The sequence below is a fragment of the Gracilinanus agilis genome, chromosome 4 (genome assembly GCF_016433145.1).
Source record: "Gracilinanus agilis isolate LMUSP501 chromosome 4, AgileGrace, whole genome shotgun sequence".
In the NCBI taxonomy this organism is placed as follows: domain Eukaryota; kingdom Metazoa; phylum Chordata; class Mammalia; order Didelphimorphia; family Didelphidae; genus Gracilinanus; species Gracilinanus agilis.
In genome coordinates this window covers 293,416,307-293,441,486 of record NC_058133.1, presented here as the reverse complement: position 1 = coordinate 293,441,486, position 25,180 = coordinate 293,416,307, and the positions used below count along the sequence as shown (strand labels likewise).

At 34.5% G+C, this 25,180-nt stretch overlaps 1 protein-coding gene across 3 annotated transcripts in view; it reads left to right on the top strand.

The window, feature by feature from the left end:
• Positions 1–25,180, top strand: part of BMP5 (bone morphogenetic protein 5) — a 177,189-nt gene that overhangs the window by 49,518 nt on the left and 102,491 nt on the right. For all 3 annotated transcript variants that reach the window (XM_044675907.1, XM_044675909.1, XM_044675906.1), the window contains one exon: positions 22,509–22,701. In XM_044675907.1, coding sequence (XP_044531842.1) covers positions 22,509–22,701 — 193 coding nt within the window. The remainder of the gene's footprint in view (positions 1–22,508; positions 22,702–25,180) is intronic.

Genomic DNA, 25,180 nt, shown 5'->3' with positions numbered 1-25,180 from the left:
GATTAGGTCTGTCTTGACCAGGGAACAGATTTAGTTTTTTTTCAAAAGCTAGAAAATATAAAGTGTGAAATTCTGTCTTAGAAGGAGGGAGAATGGAGAAAGCAGGGAGACAGTACAACTGAGACTTAAAGTCCTAGGCAGAGTACTAGGAGAAAAATTAAGAAGGAATGTAGCCTATAGGGAAACTATTTAAAAAGCATCATGGGAGATATTTATTGGATTGGTATTAATTCTTCTTAACTACTCTTTGTCATAGCTGTTTCTTTCAGTATTAGAGGAAAAACTTCCACATTGATGATAGAGGTCCAAGTGACTTTCTCTAATAAAATCCTTTACCTTCCAAGATAGTATATAATATACAGTGTTGGGCTATTTCATTATTTCTTTCTTTTTTCCATCTCTCTTTAGATCCTGTTTAGAAGTAAGTAAGATCTTGGTAGATCCTGTTTAGAAAATGCTACACCAGTAGCCTTGAATTCTCTCCTCAAATCATTAATTTATAGTTGTTTCAATCACTGTCTTCCAGAAAATAATAGAAGGGCAGGCAGAGTATACCACTGATATTCAGAGAAGCTGTTAGAGATCTCTAAATAGAGTCTGGCTTCTTTTTAAAGATCTCTCATATGGATCCTCTGTCACTCTTAATAACTTGAACACTTTTGTTCAATATTTTTGGTACCTTTCAAATGCCAAGCATTTTCAATTAATAAACAATGAGATTTCTTCCAGATTATAGCTCAACATTTAAATTAATGGTTTGAGTTCAAATCTATGGCTTGCTTGTCCTTTAAGGGATAGTCAAATCATTATTCTTTTTAGTTTTGTGGTTCTTGGCAGAATTACTGAATGGCCTGAAATGTATACCACCTCCCAGAATGGTTGCTAAGGATCACATGCTCACTGACAGCATCGGGCCAATTGTATGACTCTCTATATATGATTTAGTGGAATAGCTTATTAAATGATATTTAGATCAAGTGAGACTTTCAACACAAACTCAAGCCATTGAATAGTCATTAACTTTAAACTGGACGAGATGCTTAGGGAGTTGTAAAATTTGATTACCGAAATGAGGTGGCCCGCTATGGAACTCAAATAGCTTATCATTCCATCCAGGTGTGTATCTTTCAAAACTTGAAGGGTTTGTATAACTTTGACTGGAATCCAGATGATTGTCATCCAGTGGTTTTGCGTTGAGCTGTGCTCCGAGATTTGTGGTTCCCTCCAGCTCCCTCCCCCACGCAAAAATTAAAACCCAGGCATAGGAAACCAGATGAACCAACATGTAAGAAAGTTTGCACAAATGTTTTGTGTCTCCAAACCGCCATGGCTCCCTTAACACTAATTATGATGTGTCTCAATTCCCTGATATGTCAGAAGACTTGGTAATTTCCTTATTGAATGTGGCACCTGGTACATATTTATTGAATCTAGTCCTTATCCCATAGTGGCCTTCTCATTACAGAACAGCATCCTCTAATACAATACGCTGAAGTATGTAATTCACAATTTTAATAAAAGACAATGCTGGGAGATTATGGACAGAGAATTGAATTGGGAATCAGCTGGCTAAGATCTGTTGCTAGTTGTATAACCTCAGGCAAGTCATTTATTTAACTAGTGTCTCAGTTTTCTTGTGAAAAAATAAAGACATGGATACATAGCCCTTATTACTTTTCACAAGTGATTTTAGGCTAAGTCAGTGATTCCCAAAGTGGGTGCCACCGCCCCCTAGTGGGTGCTGCAGCAATCCAGGGGTGCAGTGATAGCCCAGATGCATTTATCTTTCCTATTAATTGCTATTAAAATTTTAAAAAATTAATTTCCAGGGGGCTAAGTAATATTTTTTCTGGAAAGGAGGCAGTAGGCCAAAAAAGTTTGGGAACCACTGTTCTAAATGTAACTTCTGACAAATGGTAAAAATAAACAAAAACTGGGGGCAGCTGGGTGACTCAGTGGATGGAGAGCCAGGCCTTGAGACAGGAGGTCCTAGATTCAAATCTGGTCTCAGACACTTCCTAGCTGTGTGACCCTGAGCAAGTCACTTAACTCCCTTTGCCTAGCCTTTGCCACTATTCTGCCCTGGAACCAATGCACACTATTGATTCTTAGGTGGAAGGTAAGAGTTTTAAAAATAAACAAACAAACAAATAAATAGATAGATAGATGGATGGATAAATAAATAAATAGACCAATAAACAAAAACATCTCTAAAAAGAAAAATTATGTTCTCTGTGGAAACAGAATCTAAATAATTATTAGATAATAGAAAATTATTAAAAAGAAACATAATAATATATAATATAATGAAATATGAATACCAAAAGTATAAAATCTTTTAAGTTAAAATACTTGAGAAATTTTTATATAGTCAGAGGGAAAAGCATTATCTGAATTGAAGTTAATTTTCTATTCTATTCAAAAGCTGCTACATTACTATTTTGCTAATTGTAAATAAAATTTATATATATGTATATTCTATACAATTAGAAAAATAAGGAATTGTTGTAATTATTATTATTTGATAACATTTTGATGAATCTGTGACCACATCATTATGGGTTCTCCATCCAACTATGTAGTTCTGGGTAAGGAACAAGATGTTCTATATCTATGCCAGCACAGAGAAGGCTCTGGAAATTACTATAAACTCTTGGAAAGGTTTTGGTTATGAGAAGAATGAAGAGCTTTACATATGCATTATTGTGGCCAGTTAGGTAAGTTTATAAAGGCCAATTACCAGAAGGCTTGTCACTAGGTGATGGCATGTTTTGACCATAGAAACTCACAAAAACATGAAATGATGAAGAGTGAAATGAGCAGAATCAAAAGAATATTATATACAGAAATATGGTCTGAAGAATAACCTGTGTGTGTCTTAACACCAGAGAAAGAACTTATAAAAATGGAAACAAACAAGATATAGTTTTATATGTATATGTACATCTTTTTGTCAAATGATGCCTTCTCTAGAGCAAGGAGGGGAAGTAGGTGGAGGAGATACCTGTAAACTTTAGTGCAACAAACACATTAATTGATCAATTAAAAAAAAACACGTATCTATGTTGAAAAAAGTTGTGATCTTTGTCAGTAGAAGTACATAGATATTTAAAATCATGAATCATTGAAGCAATTAATTTCCATTGTTTTGATATTTTTTAAGTTTTTCACCTCAAGAACTTCATGATATTCATTCTCTCTGAAAATTTGAAAAGAAACAAAACAAAAATAAGCAAATTTTAAAAACTGCCATGCAAAATCAACCAAAGTAAATTTGTGTTGGTTCTATACAGCATATATGTGTACTTTAATTTTCTCCAGAGCATTGGTATCACCAAGGATTATATCATACTACTAGATATATGACATTCTGTCCCGAGTTTCCCATCATCTATTCTCTTTGATCAAGATAAATTATTAAAATTAACTTAAATATAGAGGCTTTTAAGAATTATTCTAATTATTTTCATTTAAGTATTGTACCTATTTTCCCTTGGCTCACTTTAGTTTGTTTTGTAGTTTGTTAATTGATGCATTCCATGTATCTAAATTCCTTATATTTATCATTTCTTATAGGGAAATATGTCTTGAGGTAATTGAAGTATTTAGTATAAAATTACTTTTAAGACAGGACCTGGAGTCAGAAAGACCATCTTCCTGAATTCAAATCTGACCTCAGACATTTACTAGATGCAGGACCCTCGGCAAGTCACTGAACCCTTTTTTACCTCAGTTTCCCCATCTATAAAATGATTTGGAGAAGGAAATGGTAGACCACTTTAGTATCTGTCAAGAAAACCCCACTGGAGTCACAAAGAGTTAGACATGGCTGAAAACAACTTAACAACAACAAACTGTAATATATCTCACAGTATAGTATAAGAAAATACATTTCTTTGTTTCTATCTGTGTCTATATACAAGCTGTTGTTTCCTGAGTAGATTTGAAATCCATCAAAGGATAGACTGAATCTTCCACTACTTTTCTATCAACTATAACCCTAACCATACTAATAATGCTCCACTTCTGGCCAAAAAAATAAATCATCTAGTTTATTGAGAGGCAAGAATTTCTTGGTCTCTTTAAGTTTATAACCTAAAAAGGTCCAAACCAGATCTGTTCCTTTGGATACTTTACCTAAAAGAGTTTGTTCCCTGATAAATTCCAAACTTAGAAAGTTAGAATGTTTTGTCATTACTTTGTAGGGCACCACACTATCTTCCTAGGGACCCAGTATCCAACCTAAGTGTTCTCTTCAGCTCCTCATTCTCTTTCATCACCTTATAACCAATCTATTTTCAACTACTGCCAATTCTACCCACCTAACATCTCTTGTTCACTTCCCCACTCATTATCTGTTCACTTCGTAACATCTTTGATAAATGTCTTACCACCCTGATATAGATGTTTATTAATTTAAGTCTAGGCTATTACAGTAGCATACTGATAGGTCTCTTTTCCTCAAATTTCTCCAAAATTCAGTTTATACTCCACTCATCTCTCCAACTGATCTTCTTCAGATCTGTCCATGTCAACCCCCTATTAAATAAACTCCAGTGGTTTCCTAACTCCCCAGGATCAAGTATAAAATTATCAGTTCGGTATTCAAAACCTGGTCCTCCCTTCTCCCTTCTACCTTCTACTCTATGATCCAATGATATTATTCTCTGTCTTACCTTCCCCAAAATACTTTATCTCCAAACTCTAGGCATTGCCCTGGGCTGTCCCCATGCCTGTAATTCTCTCCTTCTTTACATTTACTTCAAGTACCAGCAAAAAAAAATAAAATCTCATCTTATACAAGAAACCTTTCCCTATCCCTTTTTATTTTCCCTTTATTGATTATCTACAAGTTTTCCTGTCTATATTTTGTTTATACCGAGTAGTTGCTCTGTTTGTGAACTCTTTGATAGAATGGACAATCTCTTCCCTTTCATTATATACTCAGGATTTAGCACAGTGCCTGGCACATAATAGGTGCTTAATGAATGCTAATTAATTGACCATTTGGTTGATTGATCTTGAAATAAATTAAAAAGTTGGGAGAACTCAAATGCCTAAAATTGCACACACTTTGCTACAGTATGTTGAATAGAATTGTATGTAAATAAGTTTACTGATTTGTTTTATTTGTTTTTAATTTAGTTTTTAAAATATTTTCATGTTTACATGATTCACTTTCTTTCCCTCTCTTCTGCCCTCTCCCCTTCCAGAGCTGATAAGCAATTCCACTGGGTTGTACAAGGGTTATCACTTGATATCTATGTCCATATTATTCATTTTTACCATAGAGCTGAAACCCCAAATTATATATCCATATAAACAAGTGATAAGTGATGTCATAAGTTTTTCTTTTGCATTTCTGCTCCCATAGTTCTTTCTCTCAAGGTGGATAACATTCTTTCTCATAAGTCCTTCAGAAATATCCTGGATTATTGTATTACTACTAGTAATAAAGTCCATTACCCCAATGTTTCACTTTCAGTGTAAAGCTTACTGATTTAACAAGTTTAGTTATTAGTGTTATTAGTTGGTAGTTTATTTTATTTATAAATTTTATATAATACTTATTATATTTTGTTATTTATAATTATAATAATTATTAGAATCATTATATTTTAATGTAACAAATATTATTTATTTATTAGAAGCATAAAGAAATATTTATTATTTATATTTAGGATATTTATTCTAAATAATATTTATATTTAATTTATATATGTATAAAAAGCAGGGATAGAATTAGTAAGAAGAGATCAGTTAGAGCCCTTACAGGAGTAAAAAGTGATCATCTGAAATGCAAGATTCAAACAGATTCAAATGGTATAATATAATCCCATGGTCAAAATTTAATGCAGGTCAAAAAAGTAAAAAAAAAAAAAAAACCAACAACAAATATTTCCCAGGTATTAGTGAGCATCATTTTGATTGAAAAAAATACACATTGACTATTATCCATAATGGTATTGTAAGAATGGTAAGAATTGGTAAGAAAAGTATAAGTCAGGCTTTCTATGCTCTACTTATGAGTCAGGGAATTATATAATCTGTTTAAGAACTATTTTCATTGATAAGAGTTCAAATTAAAAATAAATTTGGCATTCTGAGGGATATGCACCAGTTGTATGTAAAATTAATCTATGTGCTATACTTCATTTCCTTACAACAGGCATATCCAGTACCTAGCCTTATGTGGGAAAAGTATACTTTTGATTTCCCCAGAGCCTTTGGATCACCAAGGTAGAAGGGCAGGAGATGGATGCCACTGAACCATGAGAAAAGGGTCATGCTAGCAACATATGGTTATAACACCCCTCCTTCGGCCCCAGTTTTCCTACTTTAAATTCCTGAGAATCTAGTTCTGGGTTATGTTGCACTCCTTGTAGAAAATGCCCTCAGGTCCCAAGTGAACTGTTGCTATACCCCCAGCCTACATGGCACTATGCTTCGGAAGATACTGTAAATACTTTATAAAATGGCTTTGACTGTTGATTATTACTTTTTCCTAGAAACATGATTCTAGGACAAAATTTTATTCCCTGGAAGAAAGCAGAAATTTTTTTCCCTTTTTCTCTTTCCATGTAACAAATAACCCTGAAATTTATATAAAATTATAGAATACCTATAACTTAGAAAAATGTTTCTTGGGGGTAGCTAGAGAGCACAGTGGATGGAGCATCAGGCCTGGAGTCAGGAAGACCCAAGTTAAAATATGACCTCAGATACTTCCTGGCTGTATGACCCTAGGCAAGTCACTTAACCCCAATTGCCTAGCCCTTGCTCTCTTCAATACGAGAATTGATATTTAGTTAAGGGCTTAAAAAATTGTTTCCTGACTGCCGTTTTGTTGTAAGATATCAGAATGAAAACACAAGTCAAACTTTGGGAGTTGATTGATAGTATATGAAATGTCATCAAAATGAATCACCTCCTTAGGAAGTTATCACAAAAAGGAAACTGGCCCAAAGTGATAAAACAGCTTTAGAATTGTTTAATCACTTAAAACAAATGATTATTTCTCTTTCTTTTTGTATGCAAAATGCAAGTCTCTATCTCAAATATCCTTTTATTTTAAGAGCTTTGAATATGGAGTCAGAAGACCTAATTTCATATCCTTTATGCAACTTTTGCATCTTTTAATTGCTCTAGGCCTTTGGTACTATAAAGGGAGGTGGTCTTGACAGCTTCTGAAGTTCCTTCCAACTATCTATAATATTATGACCTATGAGTTGAACCGGGTGATCTGACGTAATTATTTTAACCTATTTAAGACCAAGTTTTTTTGATGAAAATGAGAGATTGATTTAGATGCCCTACAAGATATTTTTTCTGCCCTAAATTTATGATCTCACACCCATCAGAAAGAGAGCTCAGTTAATTGTTTAAGTAGGTAGTTACTAATTGTAGTGGAGAGAGGAAAGAATATTTACCCTGGGATAAAGCTGCTTGGATGCTTCTTCTGTCTCTGTTCCTGGTTATCTTTAAGACAAAGCCTTACCCCTTGCTACATCTCTTCAGAAAAAGAAGGATTATAATACTCTGTTTAATGCATAGAGTTGATACAGGAATCAAATGATAATGAACTCCAGTGAACTGAATTGGAAGAATTAAATCACAATGAAGTCACAAAAATTAAAGCTAATGTCCCACTTTAAGTATGGGGGGGGGGGAGTTTCAAAATAATAAAACTAATAATATAATTTCAATTTCTTAGTTAATATATATTTTAAAATAAAAACACAGTTATCCAAATTTAGTACTTTCATACTTCTAAAAAACTGAAATTTCATCAGTATAGTTCCTCTACACAACATGGATCACAACTTCCCTATAACTTAAAGTTAGATCAGTGGTTCTTTACCCAGGTTTCACGGACACATTTCAAGAGGATCCCTGAACTTAGATCGAATGGAGGAGAAGAGAAGGGGAATTGCATTTTCATTAACCTGTTACTGAAATTTAGCATTTCTTTCAATATATGTTTTGAATTTAAGCAATAAAACTACTGTGAAAAGAAGTCTGTAGGCTTCAACAGACTTCCAAAGAGGTCTATGAGCAAAAAAAAAATGTTTAAGGACATTAGGTTATATGTTATATTTGATTCTTTTTGTTTTTGTTTTTGTTTGTTCTTTGCTTCAAAAATTTGTTTTCCTAAAAGTAATCTGGAGATATCTCTCTGATTTCACTTGAGCTGACCTTGAGATATTGGACACCTTTTTTTAATTACCAGATCTGTACTTAGAACCATAGATTCAATCCGAGGAAGGATCTTAAAAGACAACTAGTAACTCTCTTCCCCACCTCCACTACCAGTCCTCAATTCTATTATATATATTAGTAAAATATGACCCAAAGTAAAATGACGACTTGACCTAATTCACCCAGCTAGTCAGTCCCAGAGCCAGGACACAAATATTTGGGTGTCCTGAAGCTCAATCCAGGGCTCTTCCCCTGCCTCCTTCGTAGGACCTACTTGAAGCCTTTTTACCTTGGCATGACTTGCCAAAACTAATGTTTGGTTGGCAGGGTTATTTTCATGGAACCCGAGGAGGACTTTTGTGGAGGAATCCCACCCCCAAAGTATTTGGGCAATAAATAAAAATATGTCAACTCTGATTAGCTATACACCTTCAGGGGCTTCACCATGTCATTTGAGGTAAAAATAATTTTGTGATGATCTGGAAAGTAAAAACAGAGGAAGTGAGAATGGATTTCGAGCCTGGCGTTGGAGGGGGAAGAGCTATTACTGGGTAGTGGCTGTTTGATGTCTGTCTTTTCACAGTAGCCCAAGAGCTAATTCCTGTGGCCTCTGACCCCTGAGTGTCCTGTAACAGAGGATTTGAATGAATCTGCCGCTTATCTGTCACCCACCACATTTGATATTTCCAGGCTCTGCTTTCAATTATCAGTCTTTAGGGACAGCACGGAGTCATCTCAAGAGAAAACTCACAGAACCTTTGACCTGTTTTTGTCAGATAACCACAAATATTCACTGCAGATAAACTATCATTTCATTGTATTCCAGATGTAACCAGGGGGGACTTTGTAGTGTATCAGCTTACTGTAACCTCTCTCACCTTGAGGTGGCTGGAAATGGACTAGTTTACTTTACAGATCCTGGAGAAGAATTCACAGGGTCAAACAGTGAAATTGGGGGAGATTAGAATAGTTGATCTCCAGCTATCGCACCATCTGTAAAACCCACAAGTTTTTCCACTTAAGAAAAGGAAAAGCAACTAAATCTCTATTACAAAGTAATAATCAGAAAGGTGAGTAATCACAAAATACTTGCAGGATATTTTCCTAAAATTCTTACAAACAGATCTTTGATCATAACCATTTTTTTGTTTTGTTTTCTTTTTTAAGTTCATGTTAATATAGGATTTTTTCATTTGAGGCTGGATTTGAACCCAGGTTTTCTGACTCTAGGTTTAGTACACAGGGCTTCTATTTGCAAATGGCAAACCTACCTTAAAATAGCCAAGCTCTGGAGGCAGCTGGGTGGTTCAGTGGATAGAGAGCCAGACCTAGGGACAAGAGGCCCTAGATTCAAATCTATTCTCAGACACTTCCTAGCTGTGTGACCCTGGACAAGTCATTTAACCCCCATTGCCTAGCTCTTACTGCCCTTCTGCCTTGGAACCAATATATAGTAAGGGTTTTTAAAAAGTTAAGGTGTTTTTTTTTAAGTAGCCATGCTTTTTATTAGACAAAATCTAGTCTTCACCTGTGCATGCACTTAAATTATACCTAAAATCTATGATCTTATCCCACAAAACCATTTTCATACTTTGTTGATGTCAAATAGGAAATATTTGATGGCATTAAAGACAATCCTTTTATTCATAGAAGGACAAAACTAGTTATGAATAAAACTAGGGACAGTGAAATATTTCCTAAATTGTTCTATATCTTCTCCTTCCCCTGACCCCAACCCTGGGGGGGAAATTGATAAATGAATGTAAATTTGATAAATGAATCTAAATAACATAACAATATGTTCCTGAGAGTCCATAGATATAAATATAGCATACATAAGCTCTGAAAAAAATCATAACACCCAATGTGTATTGATCCTGCTATATTTATTCAGTAATCTCAGTGTAATTCAAATATTAAAAGTAATTTTAAAAGTAATATAACAAGTAATTAAAAAAAGTAAAAAGTAAAATAAATGTAGCACAGTTATCAGTATGTCTGTGTTCCAGACAGAGAAGTTGACTTTTGAAGAAACAAAATGACTTAGCCAAGGTCAGAGAGCTCAGTTAACTGTTTTAATAGGGAGTCACTAATTGCTGTCAGAGTAGTGGAGGAAGGAAAGTGAATATTTGCTTCAGAATAATAGATATATATACTTGGGTTCTACTTTTGTCTCAGTCTCTGGTTTATTTTAAGATTATAGACACATAATGTAACCTTGCTATATATCTTCAGGAAACGTAGAATTCTAATACTTGGTCTAACTCAAAGGGTTGTTGCAGAAATCAAATGACAGTGAATTGTGTTAAAGCATACCAAAGAGAATTTTATTTTGCTGTATATTGTTATTGTTGTTCATTTAAACTATCACTTTGAGCTAGTTGTATAAAACACAGCTTTTGATAATAATGGATAAATAAGTCCTTAGTAATCATTTCATTTTCCAAATCTATTTGTATTACTGAATTCTCTATGCCTTAAGTTGTCTCTTTAAAAAAGAGAGATTCAATCATGTAATTGTAGATGAGTTCTAAATTGTAGATTGTTTTCTAAAATCTTTTTGATTCGTGAAAATTTGACTCAATGCATTTTTTTTCAAATAGTAATATATTCTATTTTTTTTAAAACCCTTGTACTTCGGTGTATTGTCTCATAGATGGAAGAGTGGCAAGGGTGGGCAATGGGGGTCAAGTGACTTGCCCAGGGTCACACAGCTGGGAAGTGGCTGAGGCTGGGTTTGAACCTAGGACCTTCCTGTCTCTAGGCCTGACTCTCACTCCACTGAACTACCCAGCTGCCCCCTCAATGCATTTTTAAAATATTTACACATACAGCTATTCTCCAGAGAAAGCAAGACTACAGATATCTCAAAGAAAGTCAAATTCATGTTTAAAGTCTTTTTTCAAACAGTACAATTATATATCCTGTTATGAATAATACAAGCTTCTGATATTTCTAAACTCTAAAATTTGTAGCATTCGAGTACTAGGGCATTATTAACTTATATAAAATGCTTATGCCACAGTTTTCTATCTTCAGGAATGAAGTATAAACTCTTTATAAAATTTTATGGTTAGCCATATATTTCATGGAAAAGTAACAGAGAACATTGTGGAATAATATACATATCTATAACCATTTTACACCTCTTCCCACCTTTCTTATAAAATACATCATAGATAAGTAGTGACTCTGTGAATAATCTCTTAATAATTTTTCTACTCAGTAGCAACTTATAATTTGTATTCTTTCAACAGCTGGTTGAGTTCCTGGGAGAATGCTGTCTATTCTGTGGTGGCATCTACTATAGCTACTGAAATTGTTTTGGTCTTCCAAGTTATAATACTTATATGAGAGAATAAGACAAATTGCACATGGATGTAGTTCCTTACAAATTGAAGTTAAAGTTACACAGATAAACTATAATCTCTTTTGTTAATTAATTCCTCTCCTGAGATCACCAATGGAAACATTTGGTGCATATAATTTTTACAGAATACCACTTATGATGAAAGCATCCAGAAAAACTTCACTGTTTAAAAAAATTATCAGTCACTAATTCCTGTTAAATTGAATTCCGACAATAAAGGCTTCAGTATACATCTCAAAAACAAGTTTAATCTTTGTATAACCTTTCCAATTTTAGTGTTGGTGCTCATATACAGATTGAATCCTGTTTCTTTTCACTGTCAACCCATTTATCTCTGTAAAACATTCTGTGCACTTTATCTCTCCTTTCTATATTGATATTACCCTTTTAAAATGAGAAAATAGCATTTTAATTTTATTTCCATCAGTGTGTTTGGGATATACACCTTAAATAGGTAAAACATTTCAGCAAAAAAAGAGTGCTGAGATGTACGTTAGAAGTTTCTTATCAGTTAGAAAGTTATTTTTGAGGACAGATACTTTAAAGTACACCTCCTTTCCTGCCCCCTGCAACTCATCTCTTTTCTCTCCACACCCCATACACCATGCTATGTGTATCCTTTTAGCACTGGAACATTTTTTTAACCCACTATAAACACAGATAATAGAGCATTCTCCAATCATTCCTGACTTTGTTTAAGTTGTAAACGGCTTTGCTGGATGTCTCAGCTTCCATAACCAACATTTGAAATAGCTTCTTAAGTGGAAAACTTTAGAATATATAGCCTGATCTAGAGAATACTGGATGGAGGGGGTGGGAGGTGGCAAGCAAAATACTAATAGCTTTTATCAAGTATTCAAATGGCTATCATGTGAAAGAGAAATCATTCTGCTCCCCAGAGGAAGGAACTGGAGAACGGATGGAAATCATTAACTGAAGAATCACTTAATCTTTTTTTATCTCAGTTTCCTGATCTGTAAAGTGAGGAAGTAGAATTAGGAGATCACTAAAGTCCCTTTCAGGTCTACCTCAATTATAATATTGTCTGTGAGAAGGTTTTTTGAGATAATGTCTTTCTGTTCTATGGCAGAGGAAGTTTGACTCAAAATGGGAATCAATGACCTTGACTCCATTTGCATGGTGTTTTAACTATCAGAACCTTCTAGTTAAGTTTGGGAGTAGCTTTGCTAGGTACTAGCATTGTGAGTCTGGGGTTGATGATGATGGAATAGGTTGGGGAGAGGTATATTCTTTTACCTTAAGTAAACTTTCTAAGAGGAGTTAAATTTTATGGGTTTAAATGACACCAAAATTTGGACTGAAGTTAGGAAAATTGACTATTTACATTTTCTTCAAAAATGCATAAAAATTATGGGAAAAGGTATCGCATTTATTCATTATTATCATGTTTTTCAATAAGAAATTAAGCTTTTACTATGATTATTAATGAAATGATTTGAGAAATGTAAAGGTAATCAATAAATTGAAGCACATGCTGAACTATGAATAAGAGAACAACAATGCCGTGAATACATGTAGAGCTAAGAAACAGTGTCAAACTTAGATTCAAGCCTTGCTTCATACATATACTAGCCATATTACCTTAGATAAGTCATGAATATCTGTCTCCAGGCAGACTCTAAGACAATGTTACCAAAGAATTTCTAGTTCGCTTTTACAGATGGAATTTCCACGAATGTACTCAATGGTCTAGAAACTAAAAATAATAACTACCACCACAACAACAAAACCCTCACGAATAAAGTAAGCTAGATGCCACGTTGTGTTTTCTTCTTACATTCTTTTCCATAATTCCAAATGATTCATTTTTGAGTTTCAATGGTTAGATAAACCATATAGTTTCCTTAAAAATAGAGATTACTACTTAAGTATCAAAGAGTTAAGACAGTTCATCCCAAATTTGTCTTTTTGGAATATGGTCCAGAATTTGAAATCATTCTTCTAGAAGGAGCCCAGTCATATTTATCCTCAAAGGAATCCCCATCAGTACCTCAAAGAGTTGTAAGAGGATTTTCTCTTTTGCCACCAGTGGATGCCCTTTTCCAATGTGTTCTCTGTACTGTTAACTGCCAGGATTAGCACTCTAATTACAATGAACTAATTATTATCGGTTACTTTTTACAAAGAAATGTGTACTGAGAAGATGTAGCAAGAATGTACATTAAAAGCAATTTCCTCTCTCCACATGAAGAGGTTTACTCTCCCCGTCCACCTCTGTTTTGGGGAAGAGTACACTCAAACTTAAGACAGTTTTTTTAGAAATAATCCCTTAACTCTATAAAATTGATTTTGGAATTTGGCCTAGGCAATGAATTGATCGTTGTTGCTCACTTTTGGCCTATTTTGGAACAACAACAACAAAAAATCTGGAGGGATTTGGCTCTTCTGGAAGATTCAAGCTCAGACTCCAGTTAGCCACCAGACTTTTGGTGGCTAACTTATTTGATGTTCTGGGAATACACAAGGTCATAACACTTTCCAAAGCTTCTTCATCTAAAAGCAGGGAAAAACAAAACAAAACAGACAGGATCAACATGAGTGCTATTGCAAGGTTCTATCACATTCCTAGAAGGAGACATAAAGAGACCCCTATCCCCACGAAAAGATTCATTCATTCCTTCTGTCTGTATTCAAACACAACTAGACAGTCCAAAATGCCTTGGGTAGTACTGTTCGAATGAACTTCAGTTCTGGCTTAGCAGCCAATCAGTATTCCATCCTTTTAACACATGATTAGCACACCAGAACCAATTACAAACTAGCTGATCCTGCCCCAAATCAGGGAGCATGGTTTTTCCATTACCCATCACCAGGATGCCTTCCTATAAGCAAGCTCTCCATCCTCTTCCACAGAGAGATTGCGATAGCTGAGCATACTGCACATGCTCATAAGGTCTAGGCTGGGCCAGTTCCCAGTTACAGGAATGAGAGTGGTCTTATATTGTTATACATTTTGATAGGCACTGAGTCTTTAGTCTTAATATCTAGAAAACTCTACTTGACCACCAATTCTTAAAATTCCTAGTCCTTTTTGATGCTCAGCTCTGATAATCTCTTCTAGATGAAGCCTTTTCAAACACTCCCCCTATCCCAGGGATGTGTCCCCATTACATTGAAATTATTTTTATATATTAAATATGTATTCATATTTATGTATTGTGATTTCGCTGAGAGAAGGTAAACACTTCAAGGCCTGTGACTATCAATTCCTCCTTTATATTCTTCACTCAGTACATTGGCTGGCATACAGGAGGCACTTAACATGTGCTAATCGATTAAATGGTTTGGAGGACTTTTTTAATCCTGCAAATTGATATCTCTTTAGTGCTTTTTATAATGGGTGCTTTCCAAAATGAACTTTTTTAATAATAAAGGATGGTCATATGAATCCGTGGTACTCCTTGATTATAAATGGCATCTGACAGTCCACTGAAAGTATGATCTGGCATGAAGGAAAAATTATTTGGATGTGATTGACCAACATATGAAGTGGCATGGTGGAACGGGAAGAGTGTTGGATTAGAGAATCTGAATTCAATTCTCACCTGTGCTACAAAGTTATCTTGGATGATGTAAGCCCTCTTCTGCCTCGATTTCCCCATCTGCAAAATGAGAGGGTTAAACCAGGTAATATTTTTCCCTTTCCCAAATCAAGATTTGTGATTCTTTGATCCTGTGAATATGTTGGGAGTAGACATAAGAGTACTGAATTTAAACATCAGAATAACTCTTTTTTAATCTGAAGTTTATAAACTGTATAACCTTAGGCAAGTCACTTAACCTCTTTGTTTCCTCATGTGAATAATAATAGCACCTAACACATCCTGAGGATGAAATATAATAATTTATATAGAGTGGTTCACATACCCTAAAGTACTATATACATGTTATTTATTATCATTGTTAATTAAAGAAGTTTAGGGAAGATATGCATCAAACCTCTGAGTAATTGAATAAGAAAAGGTTTTATTATGTAGAATTTAAACAAGAATAGATCTAGAGTTAATGAATAATTCAGGTATTAAGTAATCAAAGAGGTAATAGAATGTCTTGGCAGACATAAGAGGTAGTCCAGAAAAATGTTGATAAATGGTTGGATCCTGATAAAAACAAAGAAAGGAATGGCAGAGAGAAAAACTGAGGGATGGAGACAGAAAGACATAGAGAGAAATAGAGATAGAAAAAAAGAGTCAGAAAGGTAGGCAGAGACAGACAAAGAGAAAAAGAGATAATGGAAATAGAAACCAAGAGTAAAGGAGGTTAGAGGATTTGGTAGGGGAGGGAACAAGATAATGAATCACAATAGAATATAAAGCTATATGTTAGGGAAACTAATTATATAGAATTGGGTGACAATAAGATGATTTGGAAGCATATCCTTATTCAGATGACAGATAGATTCCTAAAGACAGAAAGTTCCCAAGGAGTGAGAACAAAAGGGAAAGGAGGCATCAATGATCCAATTATTCCAGTTAGAACACTATATTATGAAGTTAGAAATCTAAGTTACAGTCTTTTAAACTCCTTGAACCACAATTGTCTCATTTGTAGGATGAAAGACAGTGCTGTAGTCAATAGAGATCTTGATATTAATGAGATAAAGATTTAAGTTCTGCCTCTGACACATACCGTGCCCATGGCAAGCTGTAAGATCTCTCAAAGTCCCCTAAAAGTCCCTAAGATTATAAATTGCAAATTATGTTAGAGAAGTTTCCTCCTTGAGAGTTCTGTGAACAAATGAAAACCACATTGGTTTAAGTTCTGGTCCAGAAAAAAGTGAAGATGTGGGACTGGATGATCTCAAAGTTCTCTTACAATTTTGATACACTATGATTCTACAAATACAAGAGGGATACCTAAATATCCCAGGGGAGGGATGAAAGAGGGTCAAGTTCAAATCCAGGAAAGACAGAAGACAGTGGAAAAAATGAAAGAGAGCTTTTGATACTACTCCTGATTGCCCTGGAGTTTTCTTAATTTATTGTCTACATCTGTATACCAAAATGATTGAAATTTTAAAATGTAGCCTGAAACATACTAAATTCTAAGAAGAGAGAACAGACATAGAACTTTGTTATGTAGGTGGTATGAGCTACTGAATGCAGCTTTGTGCTGGGTATTTGGAGACAGAGTTCTGTCACTAACTTGCTGTCACCACCTAGCTTCTCATTCATAAAACAGGGATATTAATTCTTGTCACCTCCTACTCTCGCTGGTAGAGGCAATGGAGATTCCCTTATTGAATATTTTGGGCTTCATTAGGAGAATGAGGCTATGTAAATACCAGTCTCATTCCATTACTCTTTCCAAAGTGCTGCATGGAATTTATTGGCACAATTATGATCCAAGTCAGTGGGATTCAGGCATTTGACATCCTGGACAAATCTACAATGCAACTTTATTCTGTGTGGTATGTTTAATATAAATTTTATGAAACCCTTTGAAAATTTGCCCCCTTAGGGTTTAGGTTAAATAGCCTGGATTAGAAAACTGAAAATTTATAATAAAGGATGAAATTCTAGCTTTCCACTTTATTACACTAACATTTCACAGGGGGATTTTGAACAGTAGATGACTTTACATAATATGGATTCAATACTCATCTGAACTATGCAGGTGCACGCTTTATAGCTAGTCCTAAGACTCCTTGCTTAGTAGTTATTCCCAGGAATACACTTTTTTTTTTCTACATCTCAAATAGGAAATTAATTGTAAATATGGTATAACATTATGTAATATCTCAAATCACTTGGAAGTTTGAACTTCAGACTTTTCAAATGTTATCTGAGGACTGTGATGACGGTGATTTCCCTTTTGGGAAGACTTTTTGATGGAATTTACAGGACCAAGCAGAACTAAATCTGCCCATTGGAGGGGATTCAGTGTTTTCAGAAAGCAAATAACTAGAAAATCATAATATGTATATTATACAATAATAATATATATTTATACATGCATATATATCTATAAATGTACTCATTATGAATGCACACAAAGTAAATATATAAGGCCTATTCAGATATATCTGCCTGTTTTTTTCTGTGAAGTCAGCTATAGTTGGTTGGAGGAGGGCTCAAATAATTTTAAAGTAGAATAAATGTAGGAGTAAAAAGAGAAAAGTGCTTTGTGGGGGTGAGGTGAGGGCCAACTACCCTTAAAAAAGGAAAATCTAAAAGGAACTTTTGATCCTACTCCTTGTTCCTTTGGAGTTTTCATAATTTATTGTCTGGATTTGTATTTTAAAAAATGACCCAAAATTGTAAATTGAATGACAAAAACTTCTGTGTGATTTCCCATTGGTAGAAACTGCTGTTTGATAATTCAGACTTCAGCATTCTAGGATTGATTGAGCCCAATAAGTTGTTATGAAAGTTATAGCAAGTCTTTTAATCTATCTATGCTTCTATGCCTTAATTTTTAAAATGAACCTCATAACATTTCCTTACCTCTTGAAATTTTAATATTACTATTCTTGAGTTTTAAGAAAGTTGCTGGTGGCTTGTTTTTTACACAACAGTAATTTTCCCACCTAACTTCTCCTTCCCATTTAACTCTTATAAGAAAGAACAGTAATTAAGGGGGAAAAAACTGACTAAATAGACACATCTGAAAATATGTGCAATATTATACATGTGTGCTCTTTAGCCTCCCTATGTAGAGAGAAAAGAAATGTGCTTGGTCACCCATTCTCCTGGCTCTAAATAGGTTATTACAATTAATCAGAGTTAAACTATACCTTTTAGTGGCTTGTATTATTACAATGATTGTTCATAATGTTCTCTTGGTACTGCTGCTTAGTTCTCTCTGTATCAGTTCATAGAAGTCTTTCCATGTTCTCTGAAATTCTCACATGCATAACTTCAGATGCTATAGTAGGATTTCATATATTTATATGTTGCGACATATTCAGTCATTCTTCAATCGTTATCCACACAGTGTGTATGGAATTTTCTCTTTTATAGCTTCTGCTATGAAATGCTAAAGAGACAATGGAAAAACATCTGGCAACTGTAAAGGGGTAGCAATGTAGCTCTATCAAAATTGTATATACAAGAAGCAGTAGAAGAAATGATACCTAGAGGATATATTACTGGAAACAGAGGAGAGCTGTTCATGTAGAGAGAATGTGATACCATAGTTGGACAGCCCAGATGTCATATTATGGCCATCTTGATATTCTGTAACACTGAGTAAAGCCTTTAGAGAGGCTTTACAGAAAGAAATGGATAAGAATGATACAGGATAGAGAAAGTCATGGAGTGTTGGTATTGGCATATGTGTAGGAAATCTTCATTCTAATAAAATACATCTAATTACTAAAACAATAAAGAATTAACTACCAAAAATGCAAAAGGGAAAATAACTGAAAATATTAAATAACATCAGCATAACAGAATCCAGTAAAAGGGCTATTTTTTGATTGAAGTTAAATTTAGAAAAAAAAACAAATAAAACATTGAATTAGACAGAGAGAAAAAAGACAGATAATAGATTATATAAGTAATTAGGTTAGATAGATAATCAACAGTAGATAGATTGATAGAGAAAGTTGATAGAAAGATAGAGATGGTAGATGTTTTATATGTATATATATTCTTTTATTAATACTTTTCCAAATGTCTATAATTCTCTAGATTTGACAAAGCACTTTTTTCATAGAGTCTTTGCAAAATAGGAAGAACATATTATTACTTTTTTTTAAAGACAATGAAATTGAGGCATAGAGATTGTGACTTCCCTATTTACATTTAAGAAATAGTCTAAGATTCCCTTTCCCTGATACTTACTCTTTGCACTAACTCCAAGCTGCTTCTCATAATTAGTAAAAGTTAACATCTGTTTCTAGATTTCTTCTGCTATCATTCTTCATGTCTCTGTGGTAAAATGAACAAGGGGAAAGACAAGAAAATGTTAATGATAGCAGCCATTTAAATACTGAACAATTCAACAATCGTTTATTAAGCAGTTACTAAAGGTACAGTACTGAGTACTATGCGATGTCCTTGGTATATAAAGAAGGAAAAAAGAGATGAAGCACAGTTGCAGTCCTGCCCTCAATGAATTTTTATTTCACCTAATCAGCTTATATTTTACCTGAGAGCCAAACCTACTCCTGGACACAGCTTCTGTTTGTTTATCTATATAACAATTCCTTTGGAGTGACTAGGAGAAACAAGATGAAAAAGGATGGTTCTTTATCTCTCTTCCCTTAGAGCTAGCCCTTCTTTCCTGCATGGAATAAACCCCAGAATCACAGAACCTGAGTCAGAAAGGACATCAGAAGTCATCTAGTCCAGCTGTTAATGGAACACATGTTGTCTCCCTGACATTTCTGACAGGCTGCCTTCTATTCAAGATCTTTGGATTACATTACTTCAAACTTATTCCATAAATCCTATGCAGTTAGAAAAATGCATATCATATCATTATTTGTCCTTTGGGGATCTAAAGAACCCTCAATTCTGCCTTTTTAACCATGATTCCAAGTAGGCTCTCTCCTTCCAGAATATTGCTTTTTGGGTGTCTTCTACCCTTCGCTAGTGTTCACTTTTTTCTCTATCCTAAGATTCTCAAATTCTCATTTGTATTTTCTGGTACATTTGACATTAGTTTTGCCATTAATATATCTTGTATCAAAACACTCCTTTCTTAAATCATAAAGCAAAAATAATAATGTTTGAATATTCCTGTGATTTCATCAATGACAATGCTCTGCTTAACAATGTAAGTCACAATCTATATAAATCTTTGTGATTGTTGCCCATGGACTCTAGTGAGGGGTCAACCTAACTAGCTGGGGACCCTTTTTTCATATTTTTTACATGATGAAGACACCCAAAGATTCAAAGGAAATACTGGTCTGGGGCAACAATTATCCCTTCAATCCCATTTGGAATCAATACTAAAATTTCATTCCAAAGCAGAAGAATGGTAAGAGATAGGAAAATGGGTTTAAATTACTTCCTCAGGGTACAACTAGGAAGTATATAAGGCCGGATATGAACTCCATCCAATCTCCAGGAACTCTATGGAATGCATTCCCAATATTTATGTATTATAATATGTATTATGATCTCCTCTGGTAAGTCTAGTCAATAGTCAAAGTAGAAAAAATTACTAAATATAATTTAACATGTATTAAGCACCTACTGTGTGCTAAAAGCAAAAAGAAAGTCTCTACCCTCAAAACACTATACAGTTTAATAGTAAACTTTCTGTCCAAGTCTTTTGCTGGGAAGCATCTTTTATTTTTTTTTTTCAGTAATAGAGGTTTTTTTTACTACTTTGTATTTCATGCGATGCATTGCTACATTCATTTATCAATTTATTCCCAAAACTCTCCTTATTAAAAAAAATGACCATCCATATCATAATCCATGAGGCATTGTTCCCATTACACAGAAGTTAGGGTTAGAACCCATTATATACAATCTTCAAAGAGAAAGTACCAAAAGTAGAAGAAAATCACAGATTCGTGAAATACCCAAATGTGGATTTTACATGACCTGGAAACATTGTGGTGGCTAATTTAGATTTATGAACCCGACGATTCTATGAAACAGATAGGACTAGCAAAGACAACACATCGTTATAAGTGAACCCAGGGGCCAGGCAGCCTGTTTAATATTTTTCTGATACCTACCAGATTCTGTAGTGTGTGGAGTGCCTGCCACGTCGTCTGAACCTAACCCAAACCGTTGTAGTCTAGTCTGAAGCCAATCCACTGTTGCACAATAACCTCTATGTAACAATCTGCCCAAAATGTAGCATTCTAATTTCTTCAACTTTTAAAAATTCCCTTAGGAGGAAATGTTCCCTGACTTCCGTTGGTGGTTACTGGTGAAGTTGTTTTCTCTTAAAGAGCAAACAAAGTTCCCTCCCTTAAGAAGGCGGCAGGCATGATGTAATAGAAAGAGTATTGATCTGGGAGCCAGGAGTCCTGGATTCTTCACCTTAGCTCAGGCAAATCATTTAGCCCGTCTATAACTCAGTTTCTTTATGTGTGAAATAAAGGGATTGGATTAGCCCTAAAATCCTCGTTATGTGCATACATATACTTCTTTAAAAATTTGATGAGCAGAGAGGAGGCAGAACACGTCTTTGGCTGAGAAGTGATGAGGGCCCTTGTAAAAGGTAATTCTGATTATGCAAATCAAATTCTTTGATTTTTAACCGTTTTTCTTATCATAGATCCCTTTTATGGTCTGGCGAAGCTTATATACCTCTTCTAAGAAAAAAATCATAATTAAAGGACGTGGAATTTTAATTATTGGTTAGTGAAAATAAAATATATATTTCTACAATCCATTTCTATACCCCCCTTCAAATATATAAATACACACATGCACATACACACATACTCCTGAACCCCCAAGGGGTTAGGGGCTAAGAACCTCTGATATAAATGACTATCTCTCTATTACTTAGGCTCTAAAAAAAAAAAGGTCTTATGTCAAAGTATTTGTGTATACATTAAAGCTCAGGTAAAAGCCTTTACCTTCCTGTTTCTTCCCCATGTAATGTTGCCCAATTCAAGCTTCACTTATAATTCCAATTGCTTTCTTCAAGTATACTTAAATAAAGTTTGAGACTCTCCCATGCATTTTCATTTGGTCCACATTTCTAATTACTTTACAACATTCAATTTTAAAACTTTTTTGGATATTCTTTCCATTCAGGTTCCTGGAATTTGTATGAAACCACAGAGGTTTTTTTTCCCTTTTGAACTGAAGACTGTTGGCTCGTGGAATTTCCTTTAACTGGAAGCATGTCTGGCTTTGTGGTTTTAGTATTTGCCCAGTTTTTATATCATCCTGCTTGTTTGTTTTTATATTTAAAGCTGTAGAATTTACCGTTAATTGCCATAGTTTTAAAGGGATCACTTTTTTCCTTTTCTCTCTCTTTTTTTTTTAAACAGTTGAAAGAGACAAGGATTTTTCTCACCAGCGAAGGCACTACAAAGAGTTTCGGTTTGATCTTACACAAATTCCTCATGGGGAAGCAGTGACAGCCGCTGAATTCCGGATATACAAAGACCGCAGCAATAATCGATTTGAAAATGAGACTATTAAGATTAGCATATATCAGATCATCAAGGAATACGCAAACAGGTATACTTATTTATTTATTTATTGAATATATATAACTTCCTATACTTGAAAACTAATGTGACATTATGCCCAAGCATCATTTCAAATTATCTCATCACTCTGTGTACTTGCTTATTCTAGGACATCAAATCATATTTCCCATAAACAAAGTGATGTCTGGGACAGCTCCAGCCAAAATTGTAAAGTGGGAGAAGTTTATAATTGGTGTCCTCCAAAGCCTCCCTTTCCCTGCCTACCCTCCCTCTCTTTACTTTTTTTTTCATACTAGTCACCCATACTCAGGGTCAGGATGAAATTATTCCTACATAACTCTTCTACCAGCAAAATCCTCATTTCTTCAATTCCAGATTTCATGAGGAAATATGTTAAATCTATTTATATTAAAGTACTAATTCACTTGTAACAGTTCCAATTATTATCCTTTCAAGAGATATTTATGGGAGAGCATTCAGTATAGAACAGAATCATGAATCCTAGAATAGTCACATTTAAAGGTCATTTCATTGTTTAGAGTTGTTTTATTGTATATTCCCTTATAATTGAGTATGTGAGAAAAATGAGACCTAATGAAATTAAATGACTTATCCAAAGTCTTTCAGGTAGTCATAGAAATAGAATTTAAAATTAGGTCCTCTAAACTCAGAACCAGCTTTCTTAGAGGGCAGCTCAAAAGTACTTCCTTAGAATATTGACACCCCTAGTCTAGTCTAGACACCTTCAAGTTAAAGTCATAATCTGATTGGATCAGACTAGGCTCTAGAATCCCTCATACTGCATATAGACACCAATTAATGAGTTCCTTTTTCATTCTTGGGCACATGCACCCCAAACCTAAATAGGTACATTCCAAGGGAGTAACATCAACTCAAACATCCCAATAATAGCAGGGTACTATCATAGCAATGTGAAGAAGTTGCTTAGATTAAATGGTTCTATGAACATTTCAATTATGGGGCACCAAATGTTATTCAGTAATGATCTATTCTACTGAAACTGAGGCAAGTTGCCAGACCAGATCATCAGGGCTAATAATAATAATAATAGCTAGCATCATAGCACTTACTTTTTTGCTAAGTACTGTACTAAGTTCATTTTAAATATTATTTCACTTGATTTTCATAATTACTCTGTGAAGTAGATGTTACTATTTACAAATAAGGAAACTGAGGCAGCTTGCCTAGGTTCAGATATTAAGTGTCTGAGACTAAATTTGGACTCAGGTCTTCCTGACTAAAGAGTCATTACTCTATTCACTGTGCCACTGCCACTGACCCTTCTAGATAATCAACTTTACAAGAAGAGGTACATGCTAGCTGATAGAGTTTGTCTTTGCTGCATGAAGCTGCAAGGGCTAAAATAAGAATCTCTGATATAAATGGATGTTTATAGCTTTTCTTCTTTCCCTGTTCCAAACCTATATCTTCATACATTTTCTGTTCTGGTGTGTTTGAGGTTTTCTGATAATCTCTATATGCCTAGTATGGAGAGATATTTATCATAAAATCACAAGGCATAAGATTTAAATCCCCATCTCTTAATGCCATAACACCTGTATGGTAGAGGTGGAAGGTTCATGAGCAGTAAAGTGGTGGTGAGAGGGACTAGAGCTGTTACTCTAAATAATAATTTGAATTATCAAAGATCACCCAAAGTAAAATTTTTCTAATGATGAAATTCAAACAGTTTGGCAAGTAGATAGTGGAAGATGTTTTCTGTCTTTGGGCCCTTCCCAGGATTCCCAAAATCATACATCAGAGTCAACTTCACATTCCACTTGCATGTAAGCCATGGTGTGCATATTGTATTGTTTTATTCTTCTATAGAGAACTTACTACATAGGCAAGGATCTTTTTCTGTGATAAAAATGTAATATAATTATTTTTAAATGGTGAATAGAACTTCCCCCAAAGCCAGGAAAACCCCATTTAAAGTTCCTTCTCTGACACACATTGTCTGTATCACCCTGGGAAAATCAATAAACCTCTTTCTGTTAAATGTGATTCTTCTGTAAAATTATAAGAAGTCTCTCAATGAAAGCCCCCTCTTCTACTGAAAACACCAAACTGGTCAAAAGTATACATACATGATTTTTATAAAGTCATTCCAACATTCTTAGTATTTAGTTCTTAGAAAGTGGTAGATTAAAAGATCATTTTAAGTGTGATGAGAAAAAATTGAAAATGTGTTTTTTCAATGCTTATACATTGAGCAACTGCATACTCAGGAAAGGATCTATATTTAATTCCTGCTAATATAATTTATTATGTTACTACTAAAGCAGTTGCAACTATATCTTGCCTCTGGGCCAGTTTTCTGACCTGTATCATAAAAATATAAAAACTCCCTCCTTCCTTCCTCCCTTCCTCCCTTCCTCCCTTCCTTGCTTCCTTCCTCCCTCCTTTCCTCCCTTCCTCCTTCCCTCCTTTCTTCCTTCCTCCCTCCCTTCCTTCCTCCCTTCCTTCCTCTCTTCCTCCCTTCC